This window comes from Crocodylus siamensis, chromosome 4 (assembly GCF_052110815.1).
Source record: "Crocodylus siamensis isolate JL-2025a chromosome 4, ASM5211081v1, whole genome shotgun sequence".
Taxonomy (NCBI): Eukaryota; Metazoa; Chordata; order Crocodylia; family Crocodylidae; genus Crocodylus; species Crocodylus siamensis.
Genome location: NC_143398.1, coordinates 124061174 through 124082205, shown reverse-complemented (window position 1 = coordinate 124082205; position 21032 = coordinate 124061174). Strand labels below are relative to the sequence as shown.

General features: G+C 44.3%; 1 protein-coding gene across 2 annotated transcripts in view; it reads right to left on the bottom strand.

The window, feature by feature from the left end:
- Positions 1 to 21032, bottom strand: part of GYS2 (glycogen synthase 2) — a 63782-nt gene that overhangs the window by 6709 nt on the left and 36041 nt on the right. The window contains exons 6-15 of one of the 2 annotated variants that reach the window (XM_090041114.1): positions 17457 to 17574; positions 16965 to 17085; positions 15180 to 15286; positions 13314 to 13373; positions 11226 to 11304; positions 10651 to 10764; positions 9504 to 9630; positions 8184 to 8279; positions 7047 to 7210; positions 297 to 377 (exon numbers count right to left, since the gene is read on the bottom strand). In XM_090041114.1, the coding sequence (XP_089897240.1) occupies positions 297 to 377; positions 7047 to 7210; positions 8184 to 8279; positions 9504 to 9630; positions 10651 to 10764; positions 11226 to 11304; positions 13314 to 13373; positions 15180 to 15286; positions 16965 to 17085; positions 17457 to 17574 (1067 nt within the window). The remainder of the gene's footprint in view (positions 1 to 296; positions 378 to 7046; positions 7211 to 8183; positions 8280 to 9503; positions 9631 to 10650; positions 10765 to 11225; positions 11305 to 13313; positions 13374 to 15179; positions 15287 to 16964; positions 17086 to 17456; positions 17575 to 21032) is intronic. The other variant, XM_090041115.1, reaches the window with a different exon arrangement.

The following is a 21032-nucleotide window of genomic DNA, read 5'->3' as shown; positions in this document are numbered from 1 at the left end:
ATAGAACTTGCAAAGCAGTGTTTCTACAGGTTTTTATGGGGGCATAAAATTAGAAGGTACCGATTTCCACCCCAGTACCAAGATCTTTAGCTGCTCTAAACTGGCATAGTTTTACCAATGTCAGTTTATAGCAATGGAAGATCTGTCCCTCCATTCAGCTGATGGTTCTGGTCTTTCTGTTAGGCAGCCATGCATATGTTACCCTTCTGTGGCAAAATAATCATTTTAAAAGTATTTTCTCTCTCTAGACAGTAGTTAAAAATGCAGAAAAAAATATCTGTAAGTACAGATATCACCTTTGGAGGAGCACTTGGTTCCATCTCAAATTTCTCAGGGAAAGTTCTGCTGAGAGCCAGGTGTCTTGCATGCATGTAGTACTGAAATGTAAAACAAAGAAATATATAGATTAAAACAGACTTACTTTTGCAGGAAACAGACAGAAAAATATTGTCTTCTCAAGGAAGGAAAGAAAAAAAAAAAGGCTGACTATAGCAGCGTCCACATGAGTACAGATGTTTCTTTCCCTGGGGACAAGTGGTGCACCCTCTAGAACAGGGGTGGGCAAAATAGGGCTTGTGGGCTGCATCCAGCCCACCAGGCCATTCTATCTGGCCTGTGGAGCCTCTGATTTTTTTTTTTTAAATGAGTATTTATCTACCTCTGGCTCCTGTAAAAAATGACAGGAGATGGGGGCAGTAGGACCCAAGGAAAGCCATGGCAGGCCCCTGGAACAGCAGTGTCCACTCAGCCCTGGCCCTGGCTCTGCCTCCTCAGTTGGAAGCCCCTGCCTAGTAGAGGCTTCTGGCCTGGGACCGTGGGGCTGCTTGTGCTTAAGCCAGAGCGGGAAATTCAGGTAAGAGCAGGGGGATAGGGAGGCAGGGGAGGATCATGGGTGATCACCCCAGTCCTTGGGCCAGGCCAGCTCCTGCTGAGTCCTGCGGTTTGTCAATGCAGCCAGAAGTGAACGGGTGCATGGGAGCCAGCAACAACCAGGATCCTTTTGCCCAGACAGGTGAGTGCAGGGCATGTGGGGTCAGGGATATGTGTGCTGGTCCCTGTCTAACCGCAGGGCTGGGGCAGGGAGCTGGGAGCAAGAGAGTGTGTGGGAGCCAGCTCCAGTGTTGTGGGGTGGCTCCTCTCTCCCTGATGGTGCAGCCCAGCCCAGCTCCATACAGCCCAGCCAACCATGCCCCGGGCTCCTGCCACCCTGCTCTGGGCCTCGCCAGTGCTGGCCCTGTGGCATTGCCAGGCTGTCACTGGCTCCTGCATGCTCCCAGTCCCCCAGCCCGGAGATACAGGCAGGGACCAGCACACACACTCCCAACCCCGTGCACCCCACGCTTGCCCATCTGGGCAAAAGGATCAGGCCCCTGGCCACCTGGGTGGGTGCCGGCCTGTCTTAGGGTCAGATGGCCGCAGAGACCACATTTGCACTCTGAGAACTCTTGCTGCGCTCACAGTGGCACGGGCCCTGGGGACTCAGCCTGGGGTGTGGGAAATGTGGGGAGGAGGAGCAGAAGTTTCCTTGCACACCTGAGGCTTGGGGCAGCAAGGGCCCAGCTGTCCCCCCACTCACATAAAGTCCTGGTGGGTGCTGCCATCCCAGGGAGAAGGCCCCCCATATACCACAGGAGGCTAGCAGCTTGGTGGCAGCTCGCCTCCTGGCTCTGGGATGGGCAAGGAGGCTGTGCCATGAGCCAGAGTGGGACTGTGGCTTCTTTTCTGCTCCAGTAGCTCCTGTGGCCACAAGGAGCCTGGAAGCCCCAGGGGAGCTCCTGGATGGTCCTGGAGGCAGTGTCAGGGACTGCCACAAGCTAGCAGGGTCCCAGCCCAGGAAACAGGAAGGCCGGGGAGGTCGCAGGAGTTAATGGAGAAGAAAAGCAGCCACAGGCCTTTTCTGGCTTCTAGCATAGCCTCTCCATCCATCCTGGGCTCAGGGGGCAAGCTGCCCCCTGAGCCCTTGCAGGGCAGGAGGAGCTGGGCCTTCCCCCTGGGGCAGTGGTGCCTGCCAGGGTCATCTGTGGCAGGGGGACAGCTGGGCTGTTGCTGCCCCAAGCCTCAGACGTGCAATATAACTTCTGCACCACCTCCCCATGCTCCAGGCCACATCCCCACTGGCCCATGCCACCTCCTGCAACTCTGGATGCCCCCTGTGTTGCCCTCCAGGCTTGACAGGCCCTTGCCCGGTGCCCCCCAGTGTCCTGCAGGGCCGGATCTGCTGGAGTGCAAATGCAGCCATAAGGCTTGGGCAGTAAGGGCTCAGCTGGTCCTCCTCCCCCCCCATGGCTGGCCCCAGGGTATGGTGCCACATTGGTTGGGCGGGGGAAGGCCTGGGCCGACCTGGACACCAGGGGCCCAGTGGCCCACCAGCAGCTTACTCCCTGTTCCCGAGATGGGCAGGGAAGCTCTGCCAGGAGCAGAATTAGCCCTATGGATGCTTTTGCATTCTGGAGGCTCCTGTGGGTGCCAGGAACCTGGGGGCCATCCGGGAAGGGCCTGGGCAGCCCAGGGGGCAGTGTTGCGGGGGGGGCCCAAGGCTGCTGGGGACCCGGCACAGGGCACTGGAAGTGCAGGAAGGCTCCCGCAAATTTGTATCTGAGCGGCTGCACCAGCATGCCCAGGCTCTGGTCTATTACAAAGCAGGGGCGGGTGCTGACCAGCTCAATGAGGAGTGTGCAGGGTACTCCCATGCATACCTCACATACTCTCAAACCCTTCCTGCAAACCCCACAGCCACACCCTCCTCCACACACAATCTATACATCTCACAAGTACCACACACACATACATCCACAGGTCCCCACACACCCCGCACCCACCCACCCACACACCCATACCCCCTGACTCCCAGCACACGCCCCACACTATACAAGAGTGAGACAGCATTTTGAGCTATTATGCAATCACTTCTACATATACAGCACAAACACACACAAATCATGACAAAATATATGTTTTTAATTGTATTAAAAGATATGATTAGACGTATTTGATTTTTAGCGCATAATTTGGTTTTTTTCCCCACTTCTAAGATATCAAAGGAGTACTTCTAGGGACAAGGGGAAGAACTTGCAGTGGCAAAGGTCAGAGGTTAGGGGCAGGACTTCTGGTCCCAAGATGGCAACCAGGGGGCAGGACAAACAGCCCTCCACCCAAAATAATTGCCTGCCCCTGCTCTAGTACACAGCAGGTTACGCTGGGTGGGGTAGGGGAGGCTGGGGCCAGCAACTGTGCTGGCCTCAGCAGCCTTACCTGTGGTGCTGGTGTTAGAAATATTATTAAAAATGCATTATCAATAGCAGATTTAGAAAAAAAAAAACACAGCTGCTAGCCCTCCTTGTCTCCTTAATGGGAGAGGGAAGGGGGGGGTTGGAAATTGAAGGGAAAACCACCAAAGGCCCTTTGTACTAAGGTATCACTCTCTCTTTGTTCTGCAAATTTACTATCTCTTTGTTACACTAAATCACACTTTCTTTCATGACCCCCACATTCTTAGGCTAAGATAAGAGCAATTGCCATTTTAGCCTTCAGGTTGAACCTTGAGTAACCTTGGATCCCTTCTACGCATGCGTGATAACCTAATGCATATTAAGCCTATCCGCCCCGCATACTTAAGTAGTTAATTATAATGCACATGGGACGTATGAAGCGACATGTTTACATATATGTTTGTATGAACCGGAAATGAGTTGTAAAAGTTCCTCCTTCTGCACACGTGGTCAGGAGAGAGGGGATAAAAGCCTGCTAATGATTGTGCCGGGGGCAGAGTGTTTGATCTTTTGTCTCTCTCTCTGACCCTATTTGCAAATATATACCTTTTGTGTTGCTAATAGAGTGTGTCTGTAGCTGAAGGTTTTTTTCCGCCTCCCGAGAAACGAACCGCGATTTTTACATCACTGGCATCCCTGGGGAGCTGTAGTTGTGGCACTCTTCCAGCTGGGAGCTTGGCTGGCAGCTGAAGTGTGGCTCTGGCCAGTGACTTCCCCATTTTGGGTGGCTCACACTGCCATCACGTGCCCCAGTCTGGGCTTTTTTTTTTGGCATGGGTTTTTTTGACCCTGTGATCTCCTGGTATCAAAAAACCCCCTGCGCTGCAAAGTAGTAGTATGAGGAATACCTGCATGTGTGGTGTGTGGTGCCATAGATTGCTCTGCAGTGCTCATCTGGACACGGCATATAGCTCTAACTAACCTAGACTATACCAAACTGGTATTACCCTGTGGTATTATACACACACAGAACTGAAGTAATGAACAATTCCTGATGTAATTTACACTTGATTCACTTTGAAAATAATCTGGTGTTTTGGCTTTAATAAAAGATATGTTTTTGTTAGATCGAGGAATAAAAGAATGGAATAGTATATCTGTTAGAACCAGAATAGCTTTCTGGGAAGTGGGATTCTTTATCCCTAAAGCACACCACAGGTTTCTTTCATAGGAAAAAAAAAACTTGTATACATTGTATATGAATGCATGCCATGTGCATGTTAAAAATGGTTCTTCCTTAAAAGTGAAGAAAAATATAAATTACAGGGAAACAGATTTGTGAACTTGGTATGAATTTGCAAAATTTCAAACTCCATGAAACTTACCAGCCCCTGCAGCTTACAGCGAATGGAGAATTTGTTATAAGAGAGCTTCATGTGGACTCATAGAAAATTAAGGTTGGAAGGGACCTCAGGACCCTGCTCAAAACAGGACCATCCCCAACTACATCATCCCAGCCAAGGCTTTGTCTAGCCGGGTCTTAAAAAACACCAAGGGTAGAGAGAGTTCTCAACCTTTCTGTGTAACTTGTTCCAGTGTTTCACTACCCTCTGTGCCCATGGCAGATTGCAGTTCTGTCCCGGCTCCAGACCACGCTGTCACTGCTGCAAGATCCTGGCTCCAGAGTAGCTTCCCACCCAGCCGTACACCCCGCCAGCGCTGCTGGGGCAGGTCTCCATGGAAACCCTGGCCCACGCTGTTCAGCCCTGCCACTGCTGGGGTCTCCATGGAAACCAGCCCCAGCAACACAGGCAGGGGCTGCTGGGAAATGGTGTTCCTTGCAGGCCCGATGCGACCTGCAGGCTGGACTTCGCCCACCCATGGTCTAGCTTCATCCGCTTTGTGACCCTCCTTCAGGTAGTTGAAGGTTGCTCTTAAAATCCCCTCTCAGTCTTCTCTTCTCCATAGTAAATAAGCCCAGTTCTCTTGGCCTCACCTCAGAAGTCATGTGACTCAGCCCCCTAACCATTTTTGTTTCTCTCCACTTGACTATCTCCAACTTATCCATATCCTTTCTGTAGTGGGGGCCCAAAACTGGACACAGTACTCCAGATGTGGTCTCACCAGTGCTGAATAGAGGGGAATAATCACTTCCGTAGGCCTGCTGGCAACACTCTTACCAATGCAGCCCAGTATGCTGTTAGTCTTCCTGGCAACAAGGACACACTGCTGGCTCATATTCAGCTTCTTGTCCACTGTAACCCCCAGGTCCTTTTCTGCAGAGCTGCTGCATAGCCAGTCAGTCCCCAGCCTGTACTCGTGCATGGGATTGTTCCATCCTAAGTGGAAGACTTTGCATGTGTCTTTATTGAACCTCATAAAATTTCTTTTGGACCAATCCTCCAATTTGTCTAGGTCTCTCCGAATCCTAGCCCTACCTCTAGTATATGTACTAATCCCCCCAGCTTGGTGTCATCTGCAAACTTGCTGGGGGACTCCCACCAATTCCAGGGCAAGATGTAACCCATAGTAATTACATTTTCCTTGTCTCTTCACTTGTGTGCTCTGTAGAATACTGATCTGCTGCTGTCCAATGAACGCATGATATTGCCCCATTCTCTGTGATAAGCTAAGGGCTTTATTGTGCCTTCAAAGCACAGTCCTACCATAATGGTAATGCACAGCCAAGAGGGCACAAAGCAGAGGGTATGAGATAGAATGTCAAGGGTTATTTGTGGAACAAATCCCATGGAAAGCTAATGGAGCTTGTGCTTCTGTGTTACTTAAAAACCCATTCAGTGGGTACATCTACACATGTGCTTTAATACACATTAGCCTATTTTAATGTGCATCTCAAAAAAGTGCTCTTTAGCTAATACGCATTAAAATAAGCGAATGCTCATTTTTCTAGTACCTCACAGTGCAGGTACTAGATTTAATGCACACCTAAAGCATTTTAATGAACATGTAAATGCTCCCATTGTTTCTCAGATGTTTATAGACAGAGCCTGGAAAATAACTTGGAGGTTGCTATGGCCAGAGGTACTATAGATTTCGTAGATTTTGTAGACATTAGGGCTGGCAGGGACCTCGGAAGATCATCGAGTCCAGCCCCTCACCTGACGGGCAGGAAGTCAGCTGGGATCACAGGATCCCAGCAAGATAAGTATCCAATTTCCTCTTGAAGGTGTTCAATGTAGGTGTTCAAACCACCTCCGATGGCAGGCAATTCCAGACCTTGGGGGCTCGGACAGTAAAGAAATTCTTCCTTATGCCCAGCCTGAAATGGTCTTGCAGGAGTTTATAACCATTCGATCTCGTCATCCCTTGGGGCACTCTGGTGAACAAATGCTCCCCCAGATACTGGTGAACACCCCGATAAACTTATAGGTGGCCATCAGATCACCCCTGAGCCTGCACTTTTCCAGGCTAAAGAGCCCCATGGCTCTCAGCCTATCATTGTAAGGTCTGTTTTCCTGACCTCTGATCATGCACATGGCTCTCCTCTGGACTCTCTCAAGCTTCTCCACATCCTTTTATCTTTGTGTAGTCTTTATCCTTGAAAAAGCTAGAAGTGCATTATGTTTGGTTTCAGCTTAAACTAATCAGGTCAAAATAATACTCTCTTCAGCATGGGCACGAGTGGGTGTGATTGTCCAAAGCACTTAAATGTATGCTTATATGCCCTCTAGAAGAGGGCTGTTTCACTTCACTCTTCTGACTCACTTCACTGAGGCCTTGAAACAGATGATCAAAGGTTCTAGAGATGTAACCACAGTGACGATTGTGTGTTTGGGACAACAGCTTACTATATAGCTAGTAAAAATGTTCACTCACCCTGCCTAAGTATCTCCAGTCCAGTAGGTCTGAGAGTCTTTCAGTTCGATTTCTCTGGATAATTCTCTGGCGTCGTGACTGCTGGCAAAATCCATACAGGAACTGAGTCAGCTGGTTGCATGACTCATCAGGAGAGCGAAACCTCCTGTCAACTATATAAATCCCTGAGTGACACAAAGTTGGAGATGAGCAAGACCAGAAATGAGCTTTTAACATTTCTGTTCCATTTTCCCTGATGCCTAACCTTTTCCATGTAGTGGAGTTGTGTTTTACTAAGTGGAACAAGGAGTGATACCTATAAGTTACGCAGTTTTTTCCAGTCTAAGGGAATGTTTCATCAGTTGCTGAGAATTAATTAATAAATTAATTGATTGCTTAATCATTCATGCTGATATTCAGCAGATCTGTTTCCAAATAAAGAAGGCTTACTTTTAAAAAAGAAAAATTTGGGGGAAAAGGTTTCAAGTAATTTTGAGTACATTTCTAAATATAATGAAAATATTCCACCTTTATTTGATACTAAAACTCCATGGTCTGAAGCATAAACTGAAAAGTTGGCAGGATATTTCCTCAAAGCAAAAAGAGCTGTATTTGTACCTTGACATAGTTAACTTGAGTTCACTGTCTTAATATAAAATCCTAGCGGAGACAAGGCACAGATAAACATAGCTAGTGGCCTCCACATAGCTAGTCAAGGCTAACATATTATATCCAGGATTAACCTCAACTGGCTTTTCTGAGTTAAAAATTGCAGCATTTTGTCTCCACTAGCATTTTATGGTGTTACCTCAATATATGCACCTATCTTCAGAAAATGAAATATATATATGTACCTATCTTCTGAAAAATTGATAACTTCTTTATAAAGTCTTAAAAGAGAGATAGTTTCACCATTTCCAAGACCAGGCTATAGCATTTTTGGATGGGAAGGAAGGAAAGCTACTTGAGTTGGAAGCAGAGATGAGGAGTTAGCTGAATGGGGAAAACATACACAGGAGAAAACTCTCGTAAACATATGGATAAACTGATGGAAAATCAAATTCTGGAACTCTGAAGTTTGTTCCTCACCCGTCAAGAAGTGCAGGTGAAAAACACACAGTCTAACGTGTTGTTTTGAAGTGCTCTTAAAAGTCTCACCATAAGCAGCTGGGTCCGCTACATGCTCCTGCATGAAACAGCCAAATCCCGAAAGGTTTGTGGTCACACTAGGAATGCCCATCACAGTACATTCCGCTGCCAAAAAACACATACAAAGAGACTTGATGTCAATGTGCTTTGTTTGGGTTCACTTTGGGAAGCAGAAAAAGGGAGGACATTGGTCAGAAACCTTCAAAGTGAAATGGAAACAACACTTCTTTGTTTTATCAATCATTTCTTTCTTCGAGCCAGCTCTTTTTAATATAGTCTGCGATCCCTGTTTTCAACTGTGGAAGTATAAAAACCTTACCCAGACCCTTTTACCCAGACCCTACCTGTCTCACACCTATTAATTTTTATCCCCTCTGATCTTCCCTGCCACACATTTGCATTTTGACAGACCTGCATTTTGCATATTGGCTTAAGCTTCTGTTCTACCCAGGAGAGCACGCAAACCTCAGCAGACTCTCCCTATGTCTGAAGCAGGGTGTTTGTGCTTGAAAGCTTGTTAAGAACAATTTTTTCCAACTAATTAGTTGGTTTAATAAAAGATATCACATTACCCAAAGAATGTTGTCTGCCTATGTCCTTAGACCAACGCACCTATAACCAACACCCCCAAAACACAAATGAATGGAAGCACCTAGACCCGGATCTTCCAAGATATTTAAGTGTCTATACCTTTCATTGATTAATCTGTATTTATATATGTATTAAATGGGAAATGGGAGCCTAAATATCACTGAAGATCAGGGTGGTATTTTTTTTGTTTGGAAACTTCACTGGTACCTGTTCCTTTAAAAACCTCCCGCCAGGCCTTTGAGGCTCATTCATTCCTGCTTGTAAGTATGCTTGGTAAATACCCAGCAGACTATGCAACTGAAATCTAAACTCTTCAGAATTCCACTGAAATCAAGGCAATTGTGCCAGCTGAGGACCTTTTTGGGTTGCGCCTATTTTCTTGCCCTATTACTAAAATATGTCCAGATCTCCAGATCTCCTTTTATATGACACATACTTGATGTTACCAGAAAATAAATTAGATCTGTATTCCAATGCCATAGGAGACCATAAAATTACATACTACTGGGGAAAGTCAGGGTTCAAAATCAGAACAATGGGTAGTTTTCAATGGCGTTATTATGCAAGTTGGCCCCAAAATTCCGCCATCAGCAGGCTTGTATGGTAGGGGAAATGGAGTCAAAAGTGATCTTGAAATAATGCAGCAGATGATGACTATCAATTCCATTTTTAAAGGTACAGACATTAATAATAAACATGTATTACCTTCTAATAGCAGTTAGTGTAAAAATTGCTTACCTGGTGTATAACCCCAGGGTTCATAGTAAGATGGAAACACCCCCAGATGGCAGCCTCTGACAAACTCTTCATAGTCCATAGGTAATAACGGACTTGCTGAAGAAAGGAACTCTGGGTGTAATATTACCTGGATATTCAAAAGTTACATTAGAAACAAAAGAGAAATAAAAGCAATACTTTTTAATATGTAAAACATGGAACAGTTAGTGTCTTTATCGTGGTTCTAAAACAAGGGACTCAGATATTGTGTTCTCTCCCAGCCCTGATTTTAGTCTGTTTACATACAACTCAGCCCAATAACATCAATGATTTTTGGAATCTTAATTTGTTTAGTTTTCCTAATTTATCTTTTATCTTATATCTCTTCATATAAGCTTATTGCAGAAACAAGGGTGCTGTCAAAAACAGTTTTAAATGGTCCATTGCTAATATTATCCATGCTTAATAAGAAAAATCACAGATGCTGCTCATCATGGGCTGGGCTGTGGCAATTATTAGGACTAATATGCTGTGCCAAGATTTGTCACCACAAGGAAGAACCCAGAAGGGGAGAATCCTGTTCTGAGCAATATAACACCAAGAGTAACTCCAAGAGCACCAAGAAACTCCACCTTTCATATTGAGAACCTTTTCCAGTTAAATATGCAGGCATATGCATTAAGGAATCAACTTTTTCTGGGTTTGCCTATCTCAGATGTATATTTCCTATTTTGTTAAGGATTAGGAAGGTGTCCTCATGAAACTTGCTAGTAGATATGGGCAGGCCACATGTAAATATGTATTAAATAATGCAGGCTACAAACCCATCAGGTAAAATCCTAGTCTTCAAGAAGTCAATGGATATCTTGCAGTTGACTTCACTAGCCCCAGGATTTTGCGCATGGTGCTAAACATTTTAATGGCAAAAGCCATCATTCCTTACAAGAAATGTCTCCTTTGAATTTTTGCAGGTAATAAGCAGGCAGGGGTATTTGTTAAAAGTGACTGGCTGCTGTTATTTGAAAGGGTGGTAATTATTTTATTGCATGTCTTTCCCAGGAATGGAACCGATTTCCTCAAACGCCAACCAGCTATATGAACTACACAGAAACTATTTAAAGAAATTCCATTACAAAAAAAAAAAAAAAGAGAGAATGGGAGATTCTACCTTGACTCTGTCAGTGCGGTTGTTGAAGAGTCCAATGCGCCGAATAGTATTGAGAATGGGATCATTGCTATCATCAAGCATGTTGTGGGTGGTCACTGGAGGTAGCGTCTGTCTCTACAGCACAGTAAAGGCAACTTTGAGCAAGGAATAAAAAACTGGTAGTGAAGACTTTCCATTTGATGGAATACTTATCATTTCCATCAAATGTTCGATAGGGGATTTGAGAGTGGCTTACTGCTATATCACAGGAGTGCATCAGGAGCTCAGTGAACAACTGTTCAATAGGGCACCCCTGGGGAAGACCAGAACCAATGGGTACAAATTCCTGGAAGGCAGCTTCAGGCTTAATACCAGGAAAAGCTCCTTCACAGTCAGGAGTCCAGACTGTGGAATAAACTCCTTCCAGAGGTGGTTTTCAAGAGGAGACTAGACTAGGCAGTCACCTTGCTGGGGTCACTTAACCCCAGTTGTCTTCCTGTCTAGAGCGGCAGGGCTGGACCCAATGATCTGCAAGGTCCCTTCCAGCCCCTAACAATATATGAATCTATGAATAAACAATAAATATCCTTTCTGACCTGAGTTGCAAAGATGGCTCTTTTCATTATGGTTATGTCATCCCGATCAAGGATCTTGTTCAAGTCTGGAATTTCTCCTCTGCATGGGTAATACAGAGAGTCTATTTCACCAAATGGCTTGTAATTTGTCATTTTAGAAATGATTATTATGAATTTACAAATTACACTACAACTGTGGAGTGAAGATAAAGACCTGCTAAAGTCAACAAACCTGCTAAAGTCAACAGGGGTCTTTTCATTGTCTCTAAGGGAATTTGGTATAGGCCATTAACTGAGTGGAGAGTATTATTATTATTTCTAAATGTTTTCCACATAAACACCCTTTTCTCTCTCTCCCACTGCCTCGCTGCAATTCCCTCCAGCTGTGGCTATACATACATACATACCAGTGATAAAAATCTCATGATTTTTTATTTCTATTTTTGTCAAAATTCAATTTTAATCAAAGTATTTCCAAACAGCTCCACAAGTGAAAGGGATTAGAGGGGAAGAAGAATTACAGATATTTAAAATTTTCTTTCCCAGGAGCATTTTATTTTTGTTGAAATTCCCAGGCAACTCTAGTAAGCATGAGATCATATGGCTTCAACTCAGACTAGCCTCCACTTGAAATGAAGGAGAGCATGTCCTGAGAAATGTGCGCAAAGGCCTTCTTCTCCTTTGATATAACCAGATTCTCAGGAGATCTGAATTCCACTCTCTTCTATCAACCATATTTATACACATTTCTTGTTTACAGTGCTAACACTCCTGATATGTAGAGAAGTACTATAACCTTCATTTTATAGATTAGGGGACACAGGCAAGGAGAGATTAATGTAAACATTTTCAAAAAGGCTTGTCTATGGTTTGGTCTATACTACAAAGTTTTGTTGGCTAGAGGTAAGACAAGGTCAAGCTTTGTATTTAACATAGCTATACTGGTAAATTCCCATTCTGGATATAGCTATCCTGACAGAAAAGAACTTCTATCCATTGAACTTCTGTTGTTCAAAGAGGCTGTGTTGCAATGTCTGAAGAAAAAGACCTTCTGCCATTAAATGCTACATCTCCACTAGGGGCCTTTGCCATAGTTAGAGTGGCAGCAACTACATAGTGTAGGCTTGTGACCTTTTCACAGCCCTAGACAATGTAGCCATGTTGGCAAAACTCTAGTATAGACCAGATTTAAGTGACTTTGAATCTTAATAAGAAAAAGGGTTTAGCAGCCATGCTTGAAAATACTTGTATTCGTAACAGCAAGCATTACAGTGGATGATTATCTTTTATTGGACCAACTACATGGATGGGATAGATTTAGAGAAGCTAAATGCAGGGCACTCTTCTTTAGGTACCGTATTTTTCGGACCATAAGACGCACTTTTTCCCCCCCAAAAGTGGGGGGAAAACGAGGGTGCGTCTTATGGTCCGAAGGTGTGTGTCCCGGGGAGACGGGGCGGAGCTTGCCCGCGGAGGCGGCGGAGCCCGAGCGGGACATCTGCCGCTTGTTTACGCCGGGAGCCGGCAATAAAAATGGCCGGCCACCGGCACACACAGTCTCTCCTGCCATAAAAACTGGGTGCGTCTTATGGTCCGAAAAATATGGTAACTCATTCTTAAATATCAGTGAAAAAATGAACTAGAGATTTAATTTGAGTTTAAGCCAATATGGACACCTGGGACTGAATTTAATTTGCTACCTCAGGTTGAATCCCGTTACCTGATCATTACTATTTTAACTTGAGTTAGCTACTTCAAAAGACCCAACCCAAGTTAAAAATACACCTTTTCTTCATACAAACTATGAAACTGTGAAACTATGAAACTAAGATGTACTCTTAGACTCCTAATAGCCCACAACGTTTTTCAATATAGAATTTAGATTCCTATACCAGACAGGTTCCTTTGAAATCTTAATATTAAGTGACTTATCCAACTACACACAGGAAATCTGGGGTAGAGGAAAGACTCCTGAGTTTCTAATTACATCTTCTTTTTCCATTTCTCCCAATGCTCTTTTCTTATGTGCCCATAATACAAACAGGGAAACAATCCAGGTTATACAGCTGGAATTGTCACTCTGAAATATAAAGTGACTCTGAGACTCACCTTAAGAGTGCATCGTAAAGTTTCTTTCCAAATTTTTCTTTCACAGATTGTGCAGTGTCCCTAGATATGTAAGAAAATAATTTGTAAAATGCAGCCTGTCAGGGCCAAAATGTACAATGTCACTGCTGGTGGAAATAAGAGCAAAGCTAAAAGTACTCTGACTTACACTAGGGATTCAGGCAACAGGGAAGCACAAGACCACCTGCTTAAAGTCTCCTTCCATGACCCTTGGCCACGCTGTCTGATTTCAGTGACACTGAGGATCTGACCCATTGTGACTTCCCCAAAGCTAAATTAATTGGCAAAACCAGCACTAGAACTTTTGGTGCTCATTTCCCCACCCCTTGCTGGACAAGTAGAACATTCTTCTCCAATATGAAAATCAGCTCCAGGTGTAAAAGAATGAGTGAGAGAAAGAAAGAGAGGCTCCTGACATGTTAAAATGATGGTGCAGTGAGTTTGAAGTAATGTTATGCCAGATCTGAAATACAGTGGGCGTGTCTACATGAGACGCTTAATGCTCAGAAGACTAACTCTACTGCTCATTAGTGTGGCAGACAAAACCCGTGCTAATGTACTAATGTTCAGTAGATTAATCTAATGTGCATTAACATCACTAAAAAAGCATTCATCTGTGCTAATGTGCAGTAGCGCTGATTACAGTGCATTAAGTTAGTACCTGTTATTACAAGTACTAAGCTTAATGCGCCATAATTGCAGAGTATTCATAACCGTGTAGGTATACCCAGTTCCTCCTGCCATGCCAGATGTTCATGGGAGGAGGTGCAATGTCTGGAATGAGGCATAACAGGTGCCTGTAGATGTGCAGGACATCTGATCCAACACGCTGTAATTATAGGGCTCCTAAACACATGTGGGGAGCCTGCTCTGAAATGCTGGAAATCCAGTGCATCAGAGCAGACTTGATTAATTGAGTCTGTTGGAGCACGGAAATTAATTCAAAGCACCCTGCAGCCATTTTTTCAGAGCAGGGACATATGGTGATGCTATTTTTGTGTCTTTAAGGAATTTTAAAAATATATATCAGGATTTTGTCCTGTTTTATATTTTATGCCCCAGAATCCATACCACCTCATTATGATCCCACGCAGGCCTGTATTGAGACACATCATGGCCTGAACTGGAAGCAATGAAACTGCCTTTCAGCAACTGCCTGTGGTGCTCTTCGTGTGCCTGGAAGTTCTGCTAAAAGGCAGAGTCCACATGGACTGATTGAAGTTTCCATAATGTCAGTAGCTCCAGCTCTAACTGCTTTAAGTGGTTACTTAAAGGTTTTGCATTAGCGTGAAAGCTGATCAACTCAAAGAACTATAGAAATGCAGGGAGGCCATCTAACTCTAACCTGTCCTATTGAGGATGGAGCAAAAGGACCACATACAACAGAAATTTGTCCAATCTGCTCTTAAAAATCTCCAGTGATTGGATTCTATAACCTTTCTAAGTAGCTGTTTATTCCAGGGCCTCATTATCCATCTAGTTATCATGGCCATCATTCTTCTCTCTTCTAAATTAAATAAACTCAATACTTTCAACCTTTCCTTGCAGGTTATATTTTCTAGTTTATCACTTGGACTGCACCTCCTTGGAATCTTTCCAGTTTGTGCACGTTTTTTGAAACCAAAACTGGACAAAGCACTCCAAATGAGGCCTTACCATGCTGAGAAAATGTCATAATTACCTATGATGTATCATATATCCTACATTTTGAGAGGTGACTATAGCTTGGCATAGACCCTAGAACCATGAATAAAGCTAATATCCATTGTAGGACCATCTTGCATGAGTGATCTGTACAATTATTATCCTTTTAACTCCTCACCCAAGAATGATAAGAGTAGTGATTACCATAGCTGTTTGCGGACTGCTTGCCCCTTTAATGTTTCCACATTGAAATTATTTGTTTTTGCAGGCATTATGAAGAACACTACAACTGTGGTGTCACTTTTGTGCACCTACATAGAGAAAAGATGGAGACAAACAGTTAGCGAGAAATCATTATCCAGAAACTAACTCAGATTCCAGACAGTATGTGAGACATCCTGCACAACAGGAATTAGACATAAAAGGCAGTGACCAAAACCCATCTCATCTTAACTCTGGTTAGTAAAGACCCATGCCTGCACCCAGATCTCTGTGGTGGACCCATGCCTTCAGTTCAGGCTCTATTGAGGCACAAGGGTCCACATGAGTGCTACCAGGAATAGTCAAAAACATTACTGAAGACCTTCCTCTGTGTCTTTGAAGTATTTGTGTAAATGTAAAGCCAAACTGCATATATAAACCTCATACACAGCATTTAACACATGATTTTAATCAGCATGAGACAAAAAAAGATGATTTTAAAATGGAAGAATTTATTGAAGCAAATGTACTTTTTATCATTTCTATAGCTTCTTTACTCACAGCATTTAATCAGCTTGGTCAATGAAAAGTGACTGGTGAGGTTTTAGTTAAGGTGAATTTCTGGGATGCACTTTCTTGTCTAATACATCACTTTGTTGGTCCAAATGGACCAAAACTGTCTGAATCTTCCCACTGAGGATTGATTTGACCTGAGTGAGTCCTTAGCAAGTAGGCATATAGCTTAATTATGTTCTACCCCACCCTGACTGATGCAATGGGGAAGGAATGAGCCTAGTGCAACCATCTCCATTTGCTAGATGGCTCCTTGAAGGTCATTACTAGATGCTATAAATCAAACCAACAGCTGGTGTAGAGCTGGACAGGGCATTAGGGAGCTGTAAGCAATACCTTGATGGACCCTCTGTCCCTACCATCACCAGCAGGAAGGGCAAGTAGTAGAAAACCTGGGCTTTGAGGTCTAGATTTTTATTATTATTTTCCAAGTCTCTGTCCTGCAGTAACACAATAACAGTTTTTGGCTTTCCAAACTCCATGGAATTATCTACAGAGGACAAATTTTTTGATCTTAAAAGCACATCTTTTAATATTAGGCATTATAAAAGTTTTCTATTTTATGGTTTCAAATCCAGCTCTCAAGCCTAAAATACTCAGAAGCAGCTGTTATAGAGCAATGACACATGACACATTCAAGAAAGTTGTCAAAGGCATTTGCCTGTAAGCCAGGATAAAAATACCTTAAACTTTAGGTAAGTTTGTTCAATATCCTTAGGACTTATTCCACAGATAGCCCATACTGATATACAGGCCAGATGCAGCTGGAGTGGGAAGGATGAAAAGTAGGTTTTAAGTCATTACTATTGCAATTCATTGGCTACCCAAGGGCTGAACTAGGTCACAGCAGCTGGAGTAGTTCCCTACAGTGCTGCTGTGCCAACTGAAAATTGGTGGAGCACAGTATAGGACACCTGCTGGCAACCTATAGCCTGTGAAGCCATTGGATCTGGCCTCCAGAGCTGAAGCGTCAGCAGAATTCAGTGGCTGAAGCTTCACTCATACCATGCTGCACTGCACCACAGCTGGGTGGCAGGGAGAAGCCCTGGAAGCAGCAAATGGGTCCTAACATGAGTCCTTCTCAGACCTGAGCTGAGCCATTCTGGCCCTGGTTCCCAGCCGCTGGGATAGGGAGTCTTGAACACAAATTATATATTTGGGTGAATTAAATGTGCATAATCCAGTAGCATTCTGCATTTACAAGTCCTTTCTTACCCTCAGCAAGAAGTTTAATCTGGATAAGGCCTCTAGAAATATATCAGCTCCTTTGTTGGAAAATTCATATCTCCCAGCAATAAAGAAAAATAAAGTCTTTTCAAGGTTGAAGTCAAGATGACTGAAAACAAACAAACAGATGAAGACAGTATACATCAAATGTGATCAGACAAAGCAGAAAGCAGTTCACTGACATGATTTGCCAAAAGGTCCCATGACAACCAGAAGAGCATGGGTTTCTTTCAGAACTCTGTATTGAACTATATCTTGGGTAAATAGCATACATGTCAAACCTTTTGTTTGATCACACATGGTACTACACAGAGCCAGAACCAAAAGCTAGGATTCCTATCATGGCTCTCAGGTAAATACAAGAGTCAGTAGGTAACAGTCCCAGTCCCCTAGGAAGTACTTTTTACAGTCTACCTACTCTAGCTCTTGCCTCAACAGCCTTAAACAACCAAGTGCTCATTCTGAAAAGTAAAAGCATACCCATAGAAATGACCACGAATAAACTCTTGGATCCTAGCTTTGTACATGATGTGTAAGTTCTGAAACTCATGTGTCGCTGAAAATTTCTTAATGTTCAAACCATTTGGGGTGACAACATCTGGAAAAGCAAAACAAAGATAGAGGTAGACATCTTCAGTGTTTGCAAAACCTTTAAGGAAAGAACCAAAATTTTGTTAGGTGCCAAACTGTCAAGATTTATTTGGCATTATTATTAGTTATAACAGTGAAACAGCATTCTCTATCACCATAGAGAATAACAGCTGGTGAAATTCCCAAGTAACTCTGCTATGTTCAATAGAGTTATTCCAGATTTAAATGTATATAACCCAAGGCTTTGTTTCCACAGGGCAACTTATGGGAGGTACCTGTAGCCTCAGAGTCACTTTACATCATTTTTAGCTGCAGAACTATAAGTAAATATGCTGCAAGTGTTGATAATTTGCTCCTGAGACGACAAAATCACCCGGTGTCATAATTGAGAATCTCTGAAAGTTATTGTGCTCAACAAGCACTATGGGTGAGTTCCACAATTTAGTCCTCTACTTGTATATTACATCCCTTTCTTCCAATCCTTTTGTCAAGTTTGGTCTTTATAGATTGTGAGGTCCTCTTGGCCAGCACTGCTTTGTTATGTGTTTGAACATCGCTTAGTACGATGGGCACCCATCCTGATAGCGGTCTCTTCTAGGATACAAAGAATAAAATGTACTTTTAAAAGTACATTAAAAATACTATTTTAGATTTCTCCCCAAAATCTACATACTTGTAAAGCACCTCTCCTCAGAGGGCCAAAAGTGTTTACAATTAAAACCAATGCAGTTGTATAATGTTCGTGTCAAACAGAGTTATGGCTATTTATAGTTCAGTCCCCTATCGGTGAAAGAAAGTAAGTACTAGGTACTCATACGGGCACTGGGACTGATACCATTTCTTCACTTAATAAATGTTGTTAGATCTTTAATGGCCGTAAGTACCCCTGGGCATCTTCACACATGCTCCTGGGCTGGGGTAGAGGGGGAGGCTTTAATTAGAGCAGCTCCTATGGACCCAGAGGAGTGAATATAAGTGGAATACAGCAGATCACAAGCAATCATTGGTAGGCTAACAGCCTCTATGTCCAGTTCTGGGCTGTTTCTTATACCACTGCAGATGTTCACCTTTAGTTAGAGCCAAACTATTTCAATTCCATGCTTTCTGCCCCCTCCAACCCACATCCCTTTGCCACAACAGAATAGTGAATTTTATAATGAAAATGATTATACAACTTAAAGGGCAGTGAGGGCAGCAGGCACTGTTGTGATCCTCTCTACATAGCTGCATCAAATTACAAGGCTTGTTATCAAGTTTGCTACTTAAACTCAGCTGCACACATATCCTGCTAGAAACCTGTGAGGCTAAGTCTGTGAATGACAATTGTTCTGCTTTTTTTTCTTTTAAATTTGGTCTTTTCAAGTACATCAAAAGGCTGATACTCTACAGACTCTTGTGCCCTTGAATAGGCTTCAAGTTTAATGATCTACTGGAGGAATGTTGACCTTTTTCAGCAGACAGTGTCCATGTGGATTTCACAAATCTACTGATTACCAGGCAGTCATGCGTCGTTAATGTGAAGCTGAAATAGTACATAAGCCAGTGTGTTTACATCTAAGATTCAATAATGACTAAGAACTTCTGCCAATTTATATCATACTGTAGGTATAGCATTATGCACGTTTGTACACCTATAGCTAAGAGTCTGCTGATATTTTGTGTAACTGCTTCTATTAAATTAATCTAACCCATTCAGTGTGAAACTTGGACATTTCAGCATTTCCAGGGCAGAGCAACCAAAATAACAAGTGCAAAGTCCTGCACTTGGAATGAAATAATTGCATACATAAATACAGACTGGGGAATATAATTGAATAGGTTGCAGTACTGCAGAGAAGGACCTGAGGTTTACAGTGGATACGTAAAAGTTGAATGAGCCAACAGTGTGCTCTTGCAGCAAAAAAGTCAACAGTATCCTAGGTCAGGATTACTGCTTGCAAATCAAGCGAAGTGATCCTTCTGCTTTATTCAGAACTGGTGAAGCCTCACTTGGAGAACTGTGCCCAGATAAGGCCCCACACTTCAAGAAGGATGTGGACAGTGTCACAGGGTCACGCAGGTGCCCTTTTCCTATGAAGGAATAAGGGCTGCTGAAGCTCCCTGAGACAGCCCAGGCCAGAGCCTTAGTGAGTGATTCTCTTCTGGTAGTCTGAGGTGCTGGAGAGCTGAGCAGGCTTGATTGGTGTAACCTGACCACCCAAGTGGCTACAGAATGGTGAGGGTGGAGAGGACCCTGACTGGGAGGCCTGTGTGAGAGAGCCAGGTGGGCTTAGATCTTATGTTATAGGCAGGAGGCTTATTGTCGTTTCAGCTGTTTGGTTTATGGTTCTGTTTAGTTACTGTTATACCAGATGACTGGGAGAGGCTGTAGGGGATGGAGGGGGCCTCATTTAGGAGTGCCCTAGTAGAGTGGGGGTGCTCCCAGCACCAGAATGTGGTGCTGCATTGTGGGGTGTACTACCCTAGCCCTGGGGAGGGGCACAGTGCCAGTGAGGGCACTGTAGTTGGGGTATAAGACCCCAGCCCTGAGAAGGGCAAAGAGGATTTTGGGGGCCAGGCACAGCTAAGGCTACCTGAGCCCCACTGCAAGGAGCACCAGTGAGAAGCCTGAGGGGCTTGTGTTTGGCTCCAAAGGGAGAGCCACAAGAGGAGAAGCCTAGGGTGGGTGTTACTAGAGAGACAAGCCCAGAGAGGGCTAGTCCATGATTATAGAGAGCCTGGAGTGGGCGTGTACTTGAGGGAAGCCCCATAAGGGGGCTAGTGCAGAGCGAAGCCCCGGTGGGGGCAGGTTTTAAGCAAAGTCCCAGGAGTGGGCATACACTATTGATAGAAACACCAGTAGGGGTGTGGACCAAAAAAGATCCCAGAGGGGCTGTCTGTGTCGGGACCCCAAAGGGGCCAGGTAAGGCTCTGGCTGCCTGAGCCTCAATTGGATACAGATTTGGGGGTACAAACCCAGAGGGGCTAGCTAAGGCTTAGGCCACTGAGCCCAGCTGGGAAGAGTACCATCAGTAAGCCCGGTAGGGCTAATCAGTTGTAAGGGGTGCCGGTCGCATAACAAGCCCAGAGGCGCCAGGGAAGGGGCATTGGTTGCGGGTCAGGCCCAAGGGTGCTGGGCAAGGCGTAGATAGCAATTGGACCTGATAATGTCCAGAAGAGCTGCAAGGCTTGGGGCATGCTAAAGGGGAGGTGGGAGGCACGCATTGCCCATAAGGCTGGGGTGCACCGAGTCACCTCATATGGAACAGGGGGTAGTTCAGCATAACACCATGCATTGGGAGATAAAAGGCAGCCTCCCATAGAACCTTATATATACCAGCAAGACATGGTGGGAGAGATGAGAGGGTGCTGGATTGCCTAATTGACACAGTAGGGGGCGCTAGTGGGATCACGGCCACTCCTAGGCCCTGCTCTGTGACAGACAGTTTGGAAAGAGTCCAGTGCAGAGCAACCAAAATTATGACA